This window comes from Astatotilapia calliptera, chromosome 9 (genome assembly GCF_900246225.1).
Source record: "Astatotilapia calliptera chromosome 9, fAstCal1.2, whole genome shotgun sequence".
Taxonomy (NCBI): Eukaryota; Metazoa; Chordata; class Actinopteri; order Cichliformes; family Cichlidae; genus Astatotilapia; species Astatotilapia calliptera.
In genome coordinates, this window is record NC_039310.1 from 27,315,385 (window position 1) to 27,337,044 (window position 21,660).

Below are 21,660 nucleotides of genomic sequence, written 5' to 3' on the forward strand. Positions count from 1 at the left end.
AAGGAGCGCCTTCATAGACTGAGCCGCAGAACTAAAGAGGAGAAGACAGTCAGTCCGCAGGCACCGCGGAGGAAACACGACCGAGGTAAACGAAACTTAAATCAACTTCCTTAATTTAACACCTTAGCGTCTATATTTGATTTTTTATAAATATAACATGCGGCGGTGGGAGGATGTTTGCAGCTGCTTTGTTGTTTCCAGACCAGACTCCATTTAAAAAAGACCTAAATTTAGAAAGTTTTTGTCTGTCTTTCTTTTCTTTTCTTTTTTAATGTGTGTCGACTCTGTTTAAAGACCCGGCTTGAACACGAGGCTTGAACTTGGCTTTTTACGCGAAAGCAAATCGACGTTTATTCATATTTTTACACATTTCTTATGTCTAATATTGGATGTTTTTGATGTGCCCAGAGTGAAGCTGTGCTATTATTAAAAAATGTGAGGCGGGGTGGGTGTAAGAGGGCATGTCGGGGCAGTTGATCGTAGTTGTTTGTGTTGATGTTTTGCCGCTGACCCTGAAACTTTGCGGTGTTTTCAGCATTTTTAAAGAAGCAGCGATGGCAGCTGGGAGAATGCGCTCCACTCGCAGACTGCGCTCCTGGATCGTCGAGCAGGTGTGTGTGGCTGTGTATGTGTGTGTGTGCATGAGTGTGAGAGGGAGGCAGGGAGAGGGTAAGGACAAATGAAAGAGTGGGGTGGGGGGGAAGGGAAACGGGAAGAGAAAAAGGGTGATTGAGAGGTCACTAACAAACATATATTCATAACTATGGGGCTGAAAATGACACCAGCAAAAGTTTAACTTTTCTCTTGTTAGAAAAGCAGCTGCAATTGCATAATCTGCTTAAGCAAATTGTAGGTCAGCTGTGGAAAAATGCACTTTTCTGTTTCTACTATCATATAAATGTGTTATAGGTGCTTATTGCTACTTTTTATTTTTACAAAACAGTTTAAACCCTTGAAAATGAACTAAAGTCATAAACTGAATATCAGGAAATAGCTGATTTTGACTTTAGGCCACAAAATTCTGTGTATAGTGTAGAAGTGATATCAGCTGAAGTTGAGCTCAGCTGCACTTTCATCAAGTTTATATTTTTTTAGATTAGTTGGTTAAGAAATAAACAGATATTGCTCCAATTATGTGAATGTGTTCTGCTTTTTCTTGCTTTCTGACATATATAAGTGAAATCAGTGCAAGTGCAAACTTCACTGTTTTTTCTACAAAGACATGCAGAAGAGGTGGCTGGTTAGCAGCCCTGATTTATGTCTGCAGTTATTCAGCTTTAGGTGAAATTCAGGAAAACTATAAGCTTCTCTAACGTCGCTGTGTTTTTTGGTTTGTTTCAGGTCAGCAGTGGGAAATATCCGGGGCTGGTGTGGGATGACGAGGCCAAAACCATGTTCCGCATCCCCTGGAAGCACGCGGGGAAACAGGACTTCCGCAAAGACGAAGACGCCGCGATCTTCAAGGTAGCTCTTGAAATTCTCAAGATTTGCTTTAAATGCCACAAATCTTGTGTGCTTTAAATCTCTGAGATCGCCATCGCTGTCCTCCCCAGGCGTGGGCAGAGTTCAAGGGGAAGCTGACAGACGGGGGCCAGGACAACCCGGCCGCTTGGAAGACCCGTCTGCGCTGCGCCCTCAACAAGAGTCCTGAGTTTAAGGAGGTGATGGACCGAGCCCAGCTGGACATCTCAGAACCGTACAAGGTGTACCGCCTGGTCCCCATCAGCGAGCAAGGTGAGGCTTGACGTACCTACTCAGCATGCTCTGGCTAGGTCGTAGTACGACTTAGTTATACCTCAGCAGCAAAGCATTTGACTTACCTCAGACCTGATAACCTCGATGACAAAATCAGTCTCGTGGTCACACGAAGGTGGTTAAGTCAACCCAAAACTTCCCAGTGGGTCACATGAGGGCACAGGAGGCAGGACAGACATGTGACAGCAATTACAAAAACATACATGTGAAGACCAGGCGAGGCCCGAATGTGCAGTGTAAAGATGCTGAATTCAATAATGTAACCATGATATCTTCTGCCAGGGTAGAAATGGGACGTTTTTCTGTAAGAGCTCTGATAGTTGGTGTTCCCACTTCACTGGCTCAGATGTCTTCCATCTCAAGACATCTGTATTTCATTCAAAATAACTGCTGTTTAAGATTTATTAGCTCACAGTCTAACACGAGCAGCCCGGTTTCACTCCTGATGGCAGAACAATGCAGGCACACCAGCGCACAAGGACCCTTTGTGGCGGGAATTCAAAGCAGCACCATAAATTATACCCCTGCCTTGTTTTACGAAACCAAGGACAAAGTACAATATTTAAAAACTCTCAGTAGGTTTAAGACAATACAGCCCGAAAGCAATGAAGCAGGCTGGGAGTGTGCGTGAGAGAAAGAGTGTAGTGTTAAAAAGTCTTGTATATGTGCTTTAAAAGGTCAGTAAGACTGGAAAAGCTGGCAAAAATGTTGAATGTCAAAGTTCTTGGTATCCCTGCTTGATGATGAAGAATAGATCTAAACTACTCCTAAATCAATGTGAAGGTTTGGTGAAGGTATTTCTGTAGAGCATGTAAGATAGTTTTATAGTTTTTTCAGAATTGTTGAAAATTTTATACAAGATCAGCTAGCATGCAGCTTAGGCTCCTTGATTTAGTATAAACCTTGTGTATTTGATATAATCTCTGAGCCATCAGAGTCTTAAGAGTCTTAAGACTACAGACTCTCTACCTACACACAGGAAGTGGTGACCCTTTTTCAGAGAATTGTTAGGTCACTAAGTGGTGGGCGCCGGTATGCGTTGTTCTCTTATCTGGAGCATATGTTAGCATGGCACTGTGGCCCGGTAATGTTGGAGTCCCACAAATAAGAAGGTTGCAGTGAGATTGCAGATATGCAGATATGCAATCTCACTGCTTTGAAGTATCTGCAACCACTTGAGTCAGTGGGTGATGAAGTCAGTCTGCAATCAGTTTACAACTGAATGGGGTCAAGTTGGCATTTACACACAATATCTGTGTTATTGTGTGCAATTATTTCCTCTCTTGCAAAGAGTCATGTAACAAATAATTTGCCCTCATTGGTCCAGACTGACTCGGTCTGATTGCAGCACGTCTGTCTGTGTTTATACATTAAGACGGTGATCGCATGGAAAACCAGCTGTTCCACAGTGATTGCAGTCAGTTGGACTGTTTGTTTGGAGACAGGTTGCCTCCCACCAGGTGATCTGTGTAATCGCCTTGTTATCACAGTTATTAAAATCCCAGAAGTTAAGGTTATTGGAACCTCTGGTGAGCAGATGCCAGATGCAAAAAAATTCAGTGCAATCGCCTGGCAACCACCGATTTTTCCCAGCCACGATGTTCCTGTCCTATTTTCATTTAATGTAACTGAGCCAAAAAGACGTGACCCACCCTTATAAGAATGCACATCCAGGGTTAAACACAAAGTTAGCACGATGAGCCTCAACTCCTGCTACATAGTACCAGCCTGTGATGATCGTGGCAGGTAAACTGATATTTCAGTTGTAATGTAGGGCAGACCTGCACTCACTCACACAGTCACATGGTCAGCTTCCATCTGCCAGGTTGGATTTTTATCTCAAGATAATGAGCAACAGTCTTTGCGTCACTTTAACAGCCAAAAAATAAACTGACTTAATCCTGACCTCTCTGAGTCAGACTGGTGAACTCATTTAAAGCAGGTAGTTTGGGAATACTTGTAGCTCCTCGGGGTTCGTATTTAGTCATGATGGGGGTTAACCTACAAACCCATTCTGTTTGCAATACACTTTCACAACAGTCTGTTGCATTTAACGCAACAGTGGATGTTTGCCTGGCTGCCACTTAAAACTGTTCCAGTTATTGATTCAGAAGCAAAAACAGTTCACGTGCTTTGCCACGCCTGTGCATGCTCATTAAAGTGTAGGGTGAGATGAGCAACTGCAGGCCGGCGATGTCTCAAAATGCAGCAGCTCTTTTTCTGAGAAACAGAAACCTCAGGAAGCACATGACGACTGCGTCTGTCTCTTCAGGCTGCAGGCGCACAGATCCAGCGCGTTGATTGGTTGGTTACATCTCAGAGATCGTGTGAAGATTAAGGAAAGATGAACTAAAACTAGTTTCCTCTCACTTTTAGTAAATGCAGTTAGTCAGTTTCTTCTGCTCTTAATGTGGAGGAGCTTTGTAGCTTGTATTCTGAAAGCTACAGTTACTAACAGCTCTGCCATCAATTCTGCTTTTACAAAGACTTATTCTTTTCAGCTTTTCTTTATCATCATATCACCTCATAAATACTGGATTAAACTATTACTATTATACATGAACCGGTCAGAATATTAGGAACACCCAGAAGCCCACCATCACTAACTACAAACTCCATAATTAACGTGAACGAACTGAAAAATTGGATCTAAAAGTTTCCCACGGCTGATGGTAACGTGTTTACAGTTTTGCCCGACTGTTAGCAGGGCTGGCATCGCCGCTGCTGAAAGCTGATGCCGGGTTTATAGCTTAATAGCTCCTCTGTTTGAGAGAGTTGAATATTTAATCTGTCAGCAGGACGTCACAGACCATCAGAAATACTCTGATAAGTTTATCAGCGGAAGCCAGCGAACTTAATGTTAAATGTGCTGCAAAAACAGCCTTTCGTTTTCAGCTGGTTTTAGTTGCTCGTCCCTGCAAGACTTTTTTAAACTAGCAGAAAAAAATTAATATAATATAATTTTAAATGTCAGAATGAGTGACACCGAAGCAAACCTAAGCAAGAACTGAAGGAAGGGTAATCAAATGTATGTATATAGGTTTTCTTTGTTGTTGTGGTCGACATTGTTCTCCATTTTTAAAGGTTTGATTCACTAAAATAATTAGAATAACCTTTATTTACATCAGAGAAATGATTGTACACATATGACATATAAACGTGGTTTTAATCGGAGTGTTTATCTGCTGTGGGTGCTGGCCACAGTAGATGAACAGTAGATGAGAAAATGGAGGTTTAGCTGCGTTAGGTGTTGCAGAGTAAATGTTGCACAATGTACCTGCAGAAACGGGTGAACTTTCTTCTCTATTAGCGCACGGTTAGTCTGATCACCACTTCCACCTTTTCTGCAGCGTTAAGCCCTCTCGCTGTTTATTTCTCTCACACCTTTTTTTTTAAGTGGCTTTTGGACCCGCTGACTCTTGACCTATTTTCTGCTGCTTTGCCTGTTTAATGTCATAAAAGTGCCAAACAAATATGTTAAATGTAGGCCGAAGGGTATTTAAAGCTCTGCCGTGCCCTCTGCTCTCGTTGTGTTGCAGATGTTTGTCTGTTTCCAGGGAGAAATACCTGGATTCTAGTCTGGATTTATGACCATCTTTTCTTCTGATAATCTCCTGCACTTTGGTCTTTGCGTGAACTTTATCTGTTTTTAAGTTACTTTTTTTCAACTTTTCTTTACTTTAGATTTTATTTTAATCACTGGAAAGTCTTAAAAAGTAAACAAGACATGCAACACAATCAGTCACATGTTAAAACAGAGAAACAGACATTATTAAACACATTTTAATAAAAGCCTATAAATCAGAGACATGACAGTCTGTGCATCACCATTCAGAGGTCAAAGTACAAACATGACGGAGCCTGACGGAGTTTATCTTTGGCTATTATTTTGGTAATTACATGGAAAATAGAATAAACATCTGCAGAGCTGTTTGTGTGCTAGTTCTAGTGAGGACATTTAATCAAAGACTTTTTATTTTGCCAAATGAGTCAAATTCTCGTGGAAGCAATGGGGCCGAAGAGCACTAAAACGACTCAAAAGTAAAAACAGCCGGTTGTTTTCAGCTGCTTCACGAGTGTTTCCTCTGTGTGTGTTTAGGTGTGGTGGTGCCTGAAAAGAAGAGCAGAGAAAAAGCCTCCAGGAGGTCGAAAAGGAGGAGAAGCGATTCAGACAGCGACGCCGCCAGTGATGACAAACAGATAAAGAGGGAAGAAGCCACGTCTCAGCTGGTGGGTTTATAGGATGTGGGGCGTATGCCGAGTCATTTTAGCCTCAATGTTTGCTCCGAGATAGGAGAGCATCTGATAGCATCTCGAAGCCCTGCAGTATCAAACGCTGTTTGCCATTTCTGTGTAGTTTGAATTATAGATGTTGGTGTAATGACTCCTTCCTGCCTGCTGGAGCTCAGCTAATCTGAGCATCTGAGAGGCAAATTAACAGTGACTTAAAAGCTGCGCAGCATAAACAACATAATTGAAGTGAACCGAACTGAAGTTCATAAATACTGATTACATTTTTTTTTTGTCTGATTCTCAGTATGTCGAGGAAAGCCCGGTCCAGACGGAGGAGCCCACTCAGTGCCCCACCTTCATTCAGACGGACTGTGAGTTTAACTGTCTTTGTAATCTGATTACTTCTGATTACTTCTAATTACTTCTTCGTAATCGGGATTTTTTCATATGTATAGAGTTAGCGATGCGAGGAGTATCCTATGATTTCCCCTCACATTTGTTCTCTTTTCCATCTAAAAAGATCTAAAAGATCCATTTGAATCGTGATCTCTGGCTTCCTCAAATGTAAACAATGAGTTAATTCTCCATTTCACACAGTTGAAGGCTTCGCCTGTAGCCCACACAAATAGTATCTCAGAAACTTGTTTACACCACTGGAAAAAAGGTATTTTTTTGTCATTCGTAAATCAAAATTTTAGGTTATTGAGTCCACTCAATAACCTAAAATTTAGATTTTCGAATTTCAAGTTCTTTCCTCAGTTTCAAGTAATTTCATCAGTAGTTTGAGAGACATAACAACATGAAACTTTGACTTACGAACGACAGAAATTGGTTTAAAGTTTTTTTTCACTGGTGGAAATAAGTTTCCATATTTCACACGTTAAGAAAACTTTGCTTTGAGTTTGACGGAGGATCTAAAAGTTAAGCCAAAGGGACAAATTTCCTTTCTGTCTGAGTCCGTGTTTTCCTGTGATCCTGTGAGGCTGCAGTCACAGTCTTTGCTTTGTAAAAATCATATTTGCACTTCGAGGACGAGCAGGTCTGTCGCTGCCTCTGAAATCAGGTCATGTCCGAGGAGAAATCTAATCGCTGACCTTGGGTCGGGCGATTTTATTTATACGCCACATGTAGCACGTATACAGGTGTCAGTGTGCTTAAAACTAAAAACATAAAATCCTGTGTAGGTCTGCTGTTCCTTAACCCTCTCAGGCTCAGATGAACTCTTTTGTTGCTAATGCACAACCAAGTCCTGCAGTGGTACTTCTGAGTAAAAAAAACTCATAAAATATGTGCGTGGGGTAATCAGGTTGTTAGTTTGTAACTGTTGCAAATCGGCAACGCCTGCCTCGAGAGGGTTAAGGCAGTAAAAACTAAACAAACTTTACAAAGAAGTAACATACAAGCCTACACACGCACATTGTGAAGCAAATGGATTACTGCAGTGTAACCTTGTGTTCTTATTTCATCATGTGTTTACATTTCAACTAACAAATCAAACTCACAGGCGACCAAAAGAAGCCGCTGATGTAACTGTTTTATGTCCCTTCAGCGGTCGATGAGATCAGGTTGGACGTGCGGATTGAGGAGAGTGTGACCGCTCCCGTAGGAGGTAATAAAGCATTTACAGCTGAGCAGGCTGTGATATGCTGGGTTCAGAGTCATGAACCCAGTCACGACCTGCTGTGAAAGCACTGAGTGTTGTTGGCTCGAGAAGATAACGACTCCTCTGTCTCCATCTCTACAGCCCAGGACTCCTTCAGTGTGGCAGTTTACTATTTAGGACAGCAGGTGCTCAAACGTCAGATTCAGGGCACCGATGTGCGGATAATGTACCTGCCCTCCTCGCCTATTCCCCCCACGCCACTCGTCCTGAAAGCCAGGTTCCCACGCATCCCGCTACCCGAGCCGCCCTCCACGTTGCCGGCCGGTCCGGAGCTGCAGGCCCTCTTCACCCTGCTCCCCTTCATGGAGAAAGGGGTGGTGCTGACCTCCACTCCGCAGGGAGTTTACGGCAAGAGGTTCTGCCAGGGGCGGGTCTTCTGGACGGGGCCGCACACGACCATGCCGGACCTGCACAAGATGGAGAGGAACACAGAGCCGGTGCTCCTTTTCAATAAAGAAATCTTCAAGCAACGTAAGTCAGAAATGAGCGTGTTGATATTTGTTAACAGCCCTGCCAGATGCTGCAGAACAAATTATCACACAGATGTTATCACAGCAAGAGCTTGAATGTCTGCGCAGTGAAGCTAATATGTACTCTGCAGGAAAAAAAGGACTCACCAGGACTTTAATCAAAATCTGTCTTTAGAATTAGTGTTTATTAACTGAAGTATCACAGACTCATTGCCATCACTGTTTTATGAACTAAGTGTGTTTTTGCCACCAAAACATGGTTTGGCGCCAGTCTGCAGCTGTGATTGGATAATTGACGGGACATCCAGGATCATTTTGCTCTAATGCACTGCTGACATGGTTAGCTCACGATCGATAATAACACTGCTATCAAATTGCCTTATTTCGTGTTATTGGATAAAACCGTTGCCTGGTGCTTGTCTGGGCAGCAGTCTAACCAGAGATGCCCGCGTCCAGCTCTCCTCTGAGGAAATGCAGAAGCCTTTCAAACACAGCAGATGCACATAATCTCTGCAGCATGTCATCCTCCCAATTGGACACATGCCATACCCAGCAGCAGCTTTAGTCTGACTCCAGGAGAACACCGTTTACGTGTCTCCAACACACTTTGTTCTTAAACTAAGGGTGTTCAGGATCTTTTATTTTGAAAAGCTGCTAATTCAGTTCTGTGTTTGACTTGTCGCGTTCCTTACCTGCTCTGTGCAGCTTGACCTGACTACAGGAAAAAAATAAAAACATTTAAAAATAGTGCAGTTTTCAGCAACGTGAAGTGGAGAGCTGCTCCTGAACGGTGTTACAGGCTGGTACGTCACTGGGAATACGCGTCTCCCAAATAACTCAGATGAAGCCAGCTCGTAGCGATAGGTGCGGGTAGGAATGCAGGTCGAGCAGTAAATAAGCTGCTTTCCCTTCATTCTCAGCTCTTTCTTTACCGTAGCAGGCAATCAATCCTCCCACACTTGGAAACACAATACGCATGTTCATTATACATCTGGCAGCGCTGTTTAAGACTGAAAAATCAATGTTAAGTGCATGTTATTTTTTAATTTTAGAGAGTTTTCATGATAATAAGGTCCAATCTTCAAAAAACTTTAGTCTTTGGTTGAAATTGTCCAACTGGAATTTTGATTTTAAATGTCATGAGCAAAGATTCAGTGTAGGGCTGTTTTTTGCCCTGAGCTGATAACTTACATGAAGCGCTAATAAACGCCCGCCCCTTCCCTCCTCAATCATCAGAGTTGGACTACTTCCGTACAAATGGCGGCGAGCCTCCCCAGTGTGGCTTCACCCTGTGTTTTGGAGAAGAGCTGAGTGACTCAGAGGACCCTTTCCAAAAGCTGATCATTGTTCAGGTAAACCACACACACTCAGCAGTATGTTTTTTCTGTGGTGGGGATTTTCCAGGGAATTTCAGGTAAACCACACACTGGATTATTGAAAACTGTAACTAGAGAAAAGTTTCCTTTCTTTGTCCTTTAATTGTCACCAGTATTCATTTTTCTACATGAGATTCTTTTAAATCACCCTTCAGGTGCTGGGATTGTTACTCACATGTGATTTTAGTGACACCTAACTTATTTATTCTTCTGTAACAACTTGTGCTTAACTGGTGCCCTCTTCCCTGCTCTCCTTTTTGTGATTCGTTAAAGTGGACTTGCACACTCCTCATCCAAAAGCTCAGGGTTCACACTGCTCTGAATGCCCCATTTTTGGCTCTTTGTGATGTCAGACAGGGGCTAGCCCTCATAACTGGTTATATCAGGCATAGAAACCCCCCCCCCACATGCTGTTCAAACCTTCTGCTTGTGAGGGGAAGCCAATCAGCTGAAATGGAAGCGTTAAAAACAGTTTTAAAATTAATTTTTAGGGACCTTTAAAGGTCCCTAAAAAATGTGGAGAAATCCGCAGCTCCAATACAGGAGATCTGAGTAACTAACAAAAACTACCTTCACTACTCTCTCCTCTACAGATTACTTTACGATGGGAACAACGGCAGGTCCAGAACGCTCAGTCCGTCTGATTTCAGTAAATGGTAAAAACTGCCTTTACTGCTCTTTCCTCTGCAGATCACTCTACCGTGGGAAGAACAGCAGGTACAGAACGCTCAGTCCATCTTTGAATCCATCACCATCCTCCAGTCTCTGGCCAGCCAGTCCCCGCTGGGAGAAATAACCCTGAACCTCGTCACGGTGCCTTCGCCAACCAACTAGAGCATCGGCTGCGGGACTTTCTAAGCACTTTGATGGGTGGCATTTGAAAAATAAGACACATTTCCCCCTTATTATAAATCCGACAGCTAGAAGGATTTTTTTCTTTTATTATTCTAATTAAGACAGATTATAATAAGATAACAAAACAGGAACCTGCAGTTATTTTCTGTGGTAATTGTTTGTTTTTTTTCATATTGCCCAAACACGTTGCACAGAAACGGATGCATAGCATTTAAGAGAAATAGGAAATCAAATGGTGAACTAATATAAAGGGGACCTATTCTGCTTTTCCTTATTTTTTGCCACAGTGGTCAAAACCCATATGAAAAAAGTTTGACAAACTCAGTTTCAAACAAGAGTAGATTTACCCAATACTGTCATATTACACACATAGTTTTGACCGTTAGCACAGAAACAGCCCTCACTGCAAACAGGAACCTGCAGCTCCTGTTTCCAGTGAGGGCTGTTTAAGAGGGGCAGCCAATCAGAAAAAAAGCTGGCTTGAAGAGGGAGGAGCATTTGGATAAGAGGGTGGAGTGACTAAAACCATAGCACAGACTTGTGCCTCACAACAAGCTGTATTCTTTATCAGACAATAGCATCAACAATGCTAAAAATGCTAAGAGAACAAAAGATTGCGTTTACAGGAGAAACTTTCCATTCAGACTAAAATACTTTTTGTCTCAGGCTGTTTTTATGCTTTCAGGTGGCGTAAAGCTGAGAATTTTAACACGGGGATTGACTCCCTTTTGTAACCAGCAGCCTCAAGTGGCCATTAAAGGAACTGCACCTTTTGACGCTGCTGCAAGACGTCCTGTAAAACAAATAGGACTTATTTTGAACTGTGAATCATGCAAAGCTCCCGGAGTAAAAACAGAGTTGGAAATAAGCATTAATAGGTCCCCTTTAATATCAGTTTTGGGGTGCACCTTCTTTTTCATTTTAGATATTAGTTAGTGTACTGGTAACACTACATGTAAGCCAACACTTGGAAGCTTTTTATATTCATCGTGCATCTCAGAATGTGATGTAAGCAGCATGCCGATCAGAGCTGAGCAATCATCTTCCTGTAAATTCCTCTCATTATCTATTGGGTCATTTTAGATATTATAAGTCTATTGTTTTGGTTAGGGATTGGGGGTGGAGCCATTTAGTACTGTAGACGCTGCTTAAGTTGTGTTGATGAAAATTGTTTATACCACAGGACTAGATAGAAGTTTCACTGTACAATCAAAGGGGAAAAAAGCATCATAATAGCCTGCAGTAGTTCAGTAGACTATTTTGTAAAGCACCTTTATCTTTACTATATTGCCGTCAAGTCTTTTCAGATCCAGTGCAGATGTGTCCTTTATACCATTAGGGTTTTGTAGTTAAAAACATTTTTTACAAATGTGTCTTATATGGTCATCTTTTAATAGACAAAAACTGAAACTGGAGATGAGAAAGGAGGAGCGTGTCACCCTGGAGCAGGTCAGTCAGGAATATCACATTCAGCGCATTTACAGTGAGAAACTTTCCCGATTTACAGGACTGTGCGCTGTTAGACAGCTGCACCGTTGTATTCATTTTAAATGCCTGTTAACAGTTAAACTTTCAGCTTTTCTTTGGCGGTTTGTGAAGGACGAACAAAACACACATTTCAATACAAAAGTTCTGCAGTGAACACAGGGAGGAGAAGCTCTGAATATTTGGCTTATTGAGAGTGTAAGGCAGCCTCAGTTTGACACATTGTAAGGCAGGTTTCCCAAACTTGCAACACATTGTTCCTCTTTCCTGAAGTTAAAATGATTTAGAAGAAATTTCCTCTAGACTCATGTTATTTTTGTAGCACCTGCTGCAGAAGCTTGGCAGGTATTTGCTGAACAGCAAATAACAAGAACAGCTGCAAAAACACGCTTTAATTGAGGATTTAAGGTAACAACACAGAATAAAGACACTAAACAGTATAAACTTTGACAGGGAGTTTATTTGAATGGTCAACTGTTATATTTGTAATGTCACAACTCTATTTAACCAGTTCTTGTGCCCACACGAGGCATTGAAGTCATAACAAACACATCTGCACGGTGTTAAAGGGTGGATGTACCCCCCTCCCCCCCATTTTATTTTTAATATATTACTTTAAGTCTTCCCAAAGTCAAAACCACAAACTTGAGAGTTCCTTTTAAATCAAACCTAATGAAAAACAAATATTTTGAGCTTCATCTAGCTTGGTATTTACTGCAGGATTTTAGTATTGTAAGGCATTTTTGTCCTTTTGTCCATCCTGTTTCATGTATAGTTTGCTGGAATCATACTAATGCATAAACTAAGGGAAAGAGGGGGAACATATCTATATGTTGTAGTAGTGTTAGAGGAGGACTTCAAGGTGGAAGTGTCCTTTAAATGAGCAGGGTATTGGGATGGACCACAAGGCACACTCTGGGGTGGGCGGGAAACTAGTGAGATGTAAATATTGTTATTTATGCATATATGTTCTTGTTCACTCGGAAAAAAATAAACGTCTCCTTAAACTCGGTGTCGAGTGTGCGTTGTTCTGTAAAAATCACATTTGTGCAGAAAAAGTGATGCTACTCTTCAGTCTAGATGTTTCCGTTGGCCGGCGAGGCGAGCTCCTCTATCTTGGTGTTAAGTTTCTGATTGGTCCAGTCTTTTGTGATGTCGTCCAGGTGGCTGTCAAAATCCACCAATAGCGTGTGATCACCTGACTCCATCATCTGGCTCGCTATGGCCCGAGTCTCCTCCCACTGTCTCAGCATTATCCTGAACAGGACAGAGGAAAAAAGGAACAGGTGAGTGTAGTTTTCAGACAGAATTCAGGCGCAAAAATAAAAAACAGACGTGCTGCTCAGCTTTCACAGCGTGTCCCACATAAACGTGCAGTTTGCTGGGATATGGTCATTCATGCTCTTACGTGTGTTTGTCTTTGAGTATCCATCTTGAGTCTTTGCGCTCGTACAACACGATGGGAGGAACCCGATAGTCTGGAGACATCTTACTGCCATCGAGCTGTAAGAAAAAAAAAAAAAAATCATCCTGAACTACTTTATTAAACAGACAGCACAGCTAAGCTTAACTTATTTCTGAAAGCCTGCTTACCAGCAATAGAAATATGTCCAGGTTAAACCAGCAGGTAAGAGACAGCCGATAAAACAATTTTACTTCTGTTTTTCTTACCATTAATAAAACTGGATTGTCAAACTGCTCTGCAATCTTATCGGCGACCTTCAGCGCACACGGTGTCGGGCTGTCGAGCAGAAAACATAAAAACATGTTAAACAGAAACTCCTGAGACCACACGCCTCCGCCAAAGCCGCAAAGTTACAGAAGGATGGCATATTTTTCTTGAGAATATCATTTTGATATGTGTGAAGATCCAGTTTATTCATTCCAAAGCTAACTTTACTGCTTGAAAACTGACAAAAGGTAACCCTTTAATCTCTTTTCTGAACAGAGAGGTTTCTGTATGATTTCAGATTTTTTTAAATTTTAACTAAAATGTCTTTTTACATCTTGTTTTAGTTTTTATTTAATAACCTTTTCATGCTGGTTTTCCCATCTAGACAGATGTGCTGAGCTGTAAAGTGTTACTGCATGAGGTACGAAAGGCTAAATGTGCAGCTTTGCCGCATCTCAAAACAAAAAACAGGGTTCAAATGAAAACCTCTTTAGTGACACGAAGCTCTGGAAACCCACTTGTTATCAGACACGCAGGCGTTGGCTTGGTAATATCCCACTATCCTCTGCTGAGTCTGTGAACACCAAACATCCACCTGGAAGGAGGAGAGCACCCACCGCCACTTTTAAACTTCATTTAATGCTGATGCAAGTTATAAATTCTTAATAACTTGGTAGCTTGGTCCAGAATATCTGACTGCAGGGTTTTATGCCTTCACAATAAACAATCACGAGGAGTCTTTAAGGTCTTCTCCGGGATCAGAGCTCCAGACTGTGGTGCTATTAAACAAAATTGTGAGGGCAGAAAAACACCTGTGAGCACCTGTGTAAGGGCCAGCTGGGTGATAGGAGCCAGGGGCAGGTGGGAGTGGAGCAGCGGGACACAGTCAGTCACGCAAACAGCGCCACCTGTCGGGCTGGACGACAACAGCAGGCCATTGATGCTACAGCGCGGAAAGAGGCAGGTGTGCAGGTACATCTTCACGTAAGCGCGACAGGACAGCTCCACCTCACCCATGGTGTCCGCTGCGGGGAGATAAGAGCACAGAAGCACTGAAAACTTGCCTCAGAGGACCGAGGCTAGCGGGAGAAGCACTGATGAGACACATAACAAAGGGCTGCCATTAATAATGTCGCTGAATTTATCGAAAATCAGAAGGAAAAACGTCCGCAAGTGGCTTGTTGCTCAATGAGCTGCCAACCGGCCACACTGTGAATGAGCATTAGCATCCAAGCTAACCAAGTAGAGAATTTAATTCCGCCTTACCTGAATGGGAATATCAGTAAACACCAAAATCTACAGCTTCAAACTGGAAATATCAAATTAAGCTTTGCACGCAACTGTTGACACGAGCTTTTAAAAAAACAGACCCAATTCACTTGACAGATACATGAAGAGCGTCTGAACGGCAGCTTTTGGTCCCGCCTACACGTCTTAAATGTAATTACCTGATTGGCTAAGAGATAAAGGCTTTGTAATGCGGTTCGAGATAAAAGATGCCAATCATTTCGTCAGGAGTTCAACGTAAACACGACTATGTGTACGCTTTACGGTAGTGCGCCCTCTACTGAAGAGGATGACCGAGGGGATAAAAAAAAATAGGGTGTGTGTGTAAAGAAAAGTAAAGCTATATCAAGTATAAAATATACATGACTTAATTTGTGTGACTGACTTCTTTTGCACTGACAGAACTGCACCCCTATTTAGTCTAATAAAACTACTTTGTTATTGTAGTTTCATTGCTACAATGACAAAGATTCTGGTTCTGAGAAAACAACAAAACATAAAACAAACCCACTCTGAAAACTCAAATTTGAATTAAATATTTTAAATAAATGTTACATTCATAACCCAGCCTTTCCCTGTCAACGATGGCTTCTTGACAGATGCTCTTCCACTGAGACTATTTGTGATAAGGTTTTATTGAACAGTGGATCAAGTCAAAGGCCAGATGCTGGCTAGTAGCTCTTTAGGAATCACCTTCACTTGTCAAACTGTTTTGAACAAAAATATGAACAAGTTGTGTTTTGCAAATTATGCTGGTAAAGTATCTAAAGATGAATGTAAAATGGGTTCTTTGCCAAACTACCAGTGTCCAAAAAAGAAAAAAAGAAAACATTGCTCAGCATGTGTGTATATTTTCAAGTAACTTTCAAGTGGCTTCAGATTTTCTTATGATTGTATGGCTAGATAAAATGCAAGACAGAACTAGAGAAGTTCTTAGATACAAATTTCAGCATATCTCCCAGAAGTGCAGAGTGTACAAATGTTTGAGTGAGAATCCATTTTCTTCAGTCTCTTATCCAACTAATAGAGTAAGTAAGTAAAACTTTATTTATATAGCACCTTTCAAGATAAAAATCACAAAGTGCTTCACAGAAGCTAAAACCTAAAAATAAAAATCAACCAAAAGCAAGTTTAAAAAGATGGGTTTTTAGCAGTTTTTTTTTTTTTTTTTTTTTTTTAAAGCGACCACTGAGTCCACAGATCTCAGGCTCAAAGGGAGAGAGTTCCACAATCTGGGGGCCACAGTTCCAAAAGCTTTGTCGCCTTTTGCTTTCAGCCTCGTGTGTTGGACAGCAAGCAAGCCCTGGTCACATGACCTCAGGGACCTGCTGGGAATGTATGGATGTAAAAGTTCACTTATATATATATGTTGGTGCTTGTCCATGCAGAGCCCTGAAAGTCAAGGTCAAAACCTTAAACTGGATTCTGAATTCAACGGGGAGCCAGTGCAGCTGAATCAGCAGGGGTGTGACATGGGAAAACTTGGAGGACTTGGTCAGAAGCTTTGCAGCGGCGTTCTGAACAACTTGTAGACGCTCCAAAGAGGCTTTACATAAACAAGTAAACAAAGAATTACAATAATCCAGACGAGATGAAACAAATGCATGAATGACAATTTCTAATTCGGAGCGCGATACAATGGGACTCAGCTTAGCAATGTTTCTCAAATGATAAAAACAGGAGCGAACCAAAGATTTTACATGGGCATCCAAAGTCAGAGCTGAGTCAATACTAACACCAAGGCTCCTGATAGACTGTTTTGCAAATGTAGCAAGTGGACCCAAGTTTTCCATAACACTAGGTACAAAATTTTTAGGAGCACAAACAAGAACTTCAGTCTTCTCCTCATTTAGTTGAAGAAAGTTTCCAGCCATCCAACATCTAATGGAGTCTATGCACTTGTGCAAAATCTGTAGCTTGGAAACATCATGGGGCTTAAAGGAGATATATAACTGAATATCATCTGCATAGCAGTGATACGAAATGTCCTTAAAAGTGCTCAATAAGTGTTGAAGAGGAAGTAAATACAGTAAGAACAATAAAGGCCCCAAAACTGAACCTTGTGGCACACCATAGGCAAGAAAAGTAGAAGAGGAACTGTACTTCGAGGTAGCCACAGAAAAGGATCGTTCATGCAAATAGGATTCAAACCAGTCCAAAGCAGCCCCTGATATACCCACCAAACCTCTCAGCCTATCTAGCAGAATATGATGGTCCACAGTATCAAAGGCGGAGGTCAGGTCCAACATCAACAGAACGGAGCATTCTCCTGCATCACATCTCATCAAAATGTCGTTGGAGACTCTAAGAAGTGTAGTTTCAGTAGAGTGAGCTCTACGAAAGCCAGATTGGAATTTATCCAGAATGCTGTATTCATCTAGAACAGCTATAAGCTGCTTAGCCACAACCTTTTCTAAAATCTTAGAAATGAACGGTAATTTTGAAATCGGTCTGTAGCTACTGAGAAGAGAAGCATCAAGCTTAGGTTTTTTAACAGTGGGTGAATAACAGCATTCTTACAATAAACAGGGACCTGACCTGTTTATTGTAAGAAACCCTAACTTTATCAGTAAAGAGGTATCGGTACAAGATGTAACTTATGTTTGTCCTTTCTAAAGTACTTAACTCAATAGGAATTCAAGTTATGTTTAAACAGCCTGTGTGTCAATACATTTAGGTAGAAACCTCACAGCAAGTTCACTGCAGTGCAGCTAGCATGTGTTTTATTTCTAAAAACAGATTAAGTGGCAGGAAGGCAGAAAGTACTTTTTATATTAATTTAATGTGACAAGTTCAGATGACAGTGGTTCAAATGCAAAAAACTAAGCATCTTCGGTGTTGCAGTGAGAATACAGGGATTAAAAATAATCTGCAAATTTTAATCACACACCCATCTTTGTCCAGTGCTCTTTCAGATTTGGTTAGTATTTAGGCTGTACCTGGAAAGCAGACACCAGCAGCTTTGCAGCTTGAGCAAAAATTGGGAGATTGCAGTAGCTTCTTGGGCGCGTGCTGCCTCCCTATAGTTACATTTTAAATGTTTGGCTGCTTTATGGGGAAATTGGGCACCTGGTCCTACTTACCCCACCAAGCTTATACTAAACAGGTGCACTAATTTAAGACCTTTATACATTTAAATAAGTTCTACGAACCATTAACCACAATCATAAAATAGAGAAAATCTTAAAGAGACTGGATGTGGGTACCATGAATCCCCATGTGTCACAACAGTTATGATGCAACATTCATTTCTCAAAGAATGCAGAGACTTGTTTGGTATCAGCTTTTCACCATTTACCAAAGAATTTCTACAAGTCTGGGAAAAGCACTGGTGTGTTGGTTGATGTGGATTATTTTTTGCACAGGCTTAACAAAAAAACAAACAAAAAACCAAAAACAAAACGCATGAGCTAAATCAGACCTCAAGACTCCCGTTTAAAACATTCAAAGGTGCTCAGAAACTTGGCATCAAACGGATCAGCACATACAAAACATTTAGTAGTCAAGAGTATAAAGCACAAACTAAATGTTCATTTGAAAGGTCAGTCCAGTAGTCCAGCAGGTTCCACACTGCAGTTCCTAAAATAAAAGGCATAGATTTAATGTAGTGTTTGAAACTTGCCCTGCTCCCCTCAACAAGGATGATGTGCCTGAAAGAAACCCACAATAAATTCATTGATTTTGCGCATTTTGTTTTCTGATGTGCCAGTGTGGGTGGCTTACCGACATGAAGCTATGAAATGTTGGTATCTGATCTGCAGGGGGTGCTGAAGCTTCTTGGCCTGGTACAGTGGCACCTTGGGACTGTAGCTTGGCAATCGGGATTGGTAGTGTGACATGAAAGGCTGGTAGCGTGGCTGCTTGGCCTGGAGCTGGTAGAGTGGCCGTTTGGGCCATTGGGCTTCCAGAAGCTGCTTGAATTGGTAATATGTCTGCTGAGGCATGGGCTGAGGCTGAGGGTACAGGGGCAGAACGGCAGCCTGCTGGGGCACCTGCAGATGGAGGTACAGGGGTGGGAAGACTGCCTGCTGGTGCACCTGTGAATGGGGGTGCAGGGATGGAAAGACAGCTTGCTGGGGAACCTGTGGATGGGGGTGCTGGGACAGAAAGGCAGTCTGCTGGGAAACCTGTGGATGGGGGTGCTGGGACAGAAAGGCAGTCTTCTGGGGAACCTGTGGATGGGGGTGCTGGGGCAGAAAGGCAGGGCCCTGTGGTGGCTGAAGATGCAGGGGTGGGAAAGCCTTCTGCTGCGTTGCCAGAGGCAGAGAGTGTGAATGCAAACCAGTCTGCTGGAGAACCTGTGGATGGGGGTGCTGGTGCAGAAAGGCAGTCTTCTGGGGAACCTGTGGATGGGGGTGCTGGGGCAGAAAGGCAGGGCCCTGTGGTGGCTGAAGATGCAGGGGTGGGAAAGCCTTCTGCTGCGTTGCCAGAAGCAGAGAGTGTGAATGCAAACCAGTCTGCTGGGGAACCTGATGTGGATGATGTGGACGTAAACCAGTCTGCTGCTTCAACTTAGGGAGACTTGGTGGATGGTGTGGATGCAAATGAGACTGCTGGGTCACCTGAGAGAGACTGGGTGGATGCAAACCAGTGTGCATTGTCACCTGAGATAGACTGGGTGGATGCAAACCAGTGTGCATTGTCACCTGAGATAGACTGGGTGGATGCAAACCAGTGTGCATTGTCACCTGAGATAGACTGGGTGGATGCAAACCAGTGTGCATTGTCACCTGAGATGGAGTGGGTAGATGGTGTGGATGTAAACCAGTCTGCTGGCTCTGCTGAGGCACACTGGGTGGATGCAAAACAGCCTGCTGGCTCACCTGAGGCACACTGGGTGGATGCAAAACTGTCTGCTTGCTCTCCTTAGCCACACTGGGTGGATGCAAAACTGTCTGCTGGCTCACCTGAGGCACACTGGGTGGATGCAAAACTGTCTGCTTGCTCTCCTTAGGCAAACTGGGTGGATGCAAAACAGCCTGCTGGCTCTCCTGAGGCACACTGGGTGGATGCAAAACAGCCTGCTGGCTCACCTGAGGCACACTGGGTGGATGCAAAACTGTCTGCTGGCTCTCCTGAGGCACACTGGGTGGATGCAAAACTGTCTGCTTGCTCTCCTTAGGCACACTGGGTGGATGCAAAACTGTCTGCTGGCTCACCTGAGGCACACTAGGTGGATGCAAAACAGCCTGCTGGCTCACCTGAGGCACACTGGGTGGATGCAAAACTGTCTGCTTGCTCTCCTTAGGCACACTGGGTGGATGCAAAACTGTCTGCTGGCTCACCTGAGGCACACTGGGTGGATGCAAAACTGTCTGCTGGCTCACCTGAGGCACACTGGGTGGATGCAAAACTGTCTGCTGGCTCACCTGAGGCACACTGGGTGGATGCAAAACGGTCTGCTTGCTCTCCTGAGGCACACTGGGTGGATGCAAAACTGTCTGCTTGCTCTCCTGAGGCACACTGGGTGGATGCAAAACTGTCTGCTGGCTCACCTGAGGCACACTGGGTGGATGCAAAACGGTCTGCTTGCTCTCCTGAGGCACACTGGGTGGATGCAAAACGGTCTGCTTGCTCTCCTGAGGCACACTGGGTGGATGCAAAACTGTCTGCTTGCTCTCCTGAGGCACACTGGGTGGATGCAAAACGGTCTGCTTGCTCTCCTGAGGCACACTGGGTGGATGCAAAACTGTCTGCTTGCTCTCCTTAGGCACACTGGGTGGATGCAAAACGGTCTGCTTGCTCTCCTGAGGCACACTGGGTGGATGCAAAACGGTCTGCTTGCTCTCCTGAGGCACACTGGGTGGATGCAAAACTGTCTGCTTGCTCTCCTGAGGCACACTGGGTGGATGCAAAACGGTCTGCTTGCTCTCCTGAGGCACACTGGGTGGATGCAAAACTGTCTGCTTGCTCTCCTGAGGCACACTGGGTGGATGCAAAACTGTCTGCTTGCTCTCCTTAGGCACACTGGGTGGATGCACCTGAGGCTGATGCAGTGCTGGCTTACCAACATGCTCTGACAACTCTGGCTTTTGGGGCTGCTTTACCTGGCAGCTCAGGGTTGGGCAAGGCCGGCAGGCAGACTGCTCCTTGTGCGGGCAGGGCCGGCAGCTAGGCCCCTGGGGTGGACAGGGTCGGCATGAAGGCTGCTTATTGGGTAGGCAGGAAGTTTTTAGTTGTTGTTGGGGCACCTGTGACTGCTTGGGTTTGCGCTGACGTGGTTGAGATGCCCGTAGATTTGGTAGGGGCTGAACATCAGGCTTTGGTTCTTTGGACACAGAGCCATTCTGTTTTAGGGTTTCAGATTCAGGGTGATACTGGTTAGTGGAGGACATAGTTGTGTTGTGGCTTTTTGCATTCAAGGGTGAGGTATGATTTCCAAATGTCTCACTACCATGCAAAGTGTCATTCCCAGAGTTAAGACTACTTAAATCCAATCGATCATCTGCAACAGGCACCTTCTGATCTGCATGATTTTCAAAAGGGACAGTGTTATAGGCTTTTAAGCAAAAATTTAAGTCTACAAAATGCAATGGTGTGTTTGCTTACCATTTGCTTGAGGTCCTCCCACAACTAACAAAAACAGCATCCACCATCTAGACAAAATACCAAAATGACTCTAAGCTTTAATAACACAACTTAAGAGATGGTTTGATACAGATATTAGTAAAAACTAGTGATGGGTCCAGAAACACTCACGCACCGACGCATGTATCAAGCTCCACTAGCGATGCCTTGCCGTGCGTCGCTTTAAGAAAAAGTCACGTGATCGATACAGCTGCTGTATCGCTCATTGCCAACGCGCCAAACTGTGTTTAAAAGGTACCGCATCCGCATCTGCCAACGGAATGAGTCCCCACCAAA

The 21,660-nt window shown here is 43.3% G+C and overlaps 4 protein-coding genes across 4 annotated transcripts in view; 2 read left to right on the top strand and 2 right to left on the bottom strand.

Annotated features, from left to right (window-relative positions):
- On the top strand, window positions 1-12,849 carry irf9 (interferon regulatory factor 9). Its single transcript, XM_026180264.1, has 10 exons — window positions 1-85; window positions 536-611; window positions 1,342-1,464; window positions 1,554-1,734; window positions 5,855-5,985; window positions 6,293-6,359; window positions 7,538-7,597; window positions 7,733-8,122; window positions 9,358-9,473; window positions 10,188-12,849. Exons 2-10 carry the CDS (start codon window positions 555-557, stop codon window positions 10,329-10,331), a joined length of 1,269 nt encoding a protein of 422 aa, XP_026036049.1. The 5' UTR covers window positions 1-85; window positions 536-554; the 3' UTR covers window positions 10,332-12,849.
- On the bottom strand, window positions 12,278-14,956 carry emc9 (ER membrane protein complex subunit 9). Its single transcript, XM_026180270.1, has 6 exons — window positions 14,776-14,956; window positions 14,332-14,534; window positions 14,028-14,104; window positions 13,509-13,578; window positions 13,246-13,340; window positions 12,278-13,094 (listed from the first exon to the last, which is right to left on the bottom strand). Exons 2-6 carry the CDS (start codon window positions 14,524-14,526, stop codon window positions 12,914-12,916), a joined length of 618 nt encoding a protein of 205 aa, XP_026036055.1. The 5' UTR covers window positions 14,527-14,534; window positions 14,776-14,956; the 3' UTR covers window positions 12,278-12,913.
- LOC113029405 (neutral cholesterol ester hydrolase 1-like) overlaps window positions 13,103-21,660 on the top strand; it is a 27,690-nt gene continuing 19,132 nt past the window's right edge. The window contains exon 1 of the mRNA XM_026180266.1: window positions 13,103-13,123. The gene's annotated coding sequence lies outside the window, so the exon portion shown is untranslated. The remainder of the gene's footprint in view (window positions 13,124-21,660) is intronic.
- The window catches only part of LOC113029403 (bromodomain-containing protein 4-like), a 4,975-nt gene continuing 874 nt past the window's right edge, over window positions 17,560-21,660 (bottom strand). Inside the window, exons 2-4 of the mRNA XM_026180263.1 lie at window positions 21,346-21,392; window positions 18,520-21,262; window positions 17,560-18,375 (exon numbers count right to left, since the gene is read on the bottom strand). Of these exons, the coding sequence (XP_026036048.1) occupies window positions 18,339-18,375; window positions 18,520-21,262; window positions 21,346-21,392 (2,827 nt within the window). The 3' untranslated portion in view covers window positions 17,560-18,338. The remainder of the gene's footprint in view (window positions 18,376-18,519; window positions 21,263-21,345; window positions 21,393-21,660) is intronic.

Coding starts and splice junctions, on each gene's coding strand:
- irf9 (XM_026180264.1), top strand. CDS start 555: ATGGCAGCTGGGAGAATGCGCTCCACTCGCAGACTGCGCTCCTGGATC. Junction 1,465..1,553: donor AAGACGCCGCGATCTTCAAG/GTAGCTCTTGAA, acceptor TGTCCTCCCCAG/GCGTGGGCAGAGTTCAAGGG. Junction 5,986..6,292: donor AAGAAGCCACGTCTCAGCTG/GTGGGTTTATAG, acceptor TCTGATTCTCAG/TATGTCGAGGAAAGCCCGGT.
- emc9 (XM_026180270.1), bottom strand. CDS start 14,526: ATGGGTGAGGTGGAGCTGTCCTGTCGCGCTTACGTGAAGATGTACCTG. Junction 14,105..14,331: donor CCCAGCTGGCCCTTACACAG/GTGCTCACAGGT, acceptor TCCTCCTTCCAG/GTGGATGTTTGGTGTTCACA. Junction 13,579..14,027: donor GCCTGCGTGTCTGATAACAA/GTGGGTTTCCAG, acceptor TCTGCTCGACAG/CCCGACACCGTGTGCGCTGA.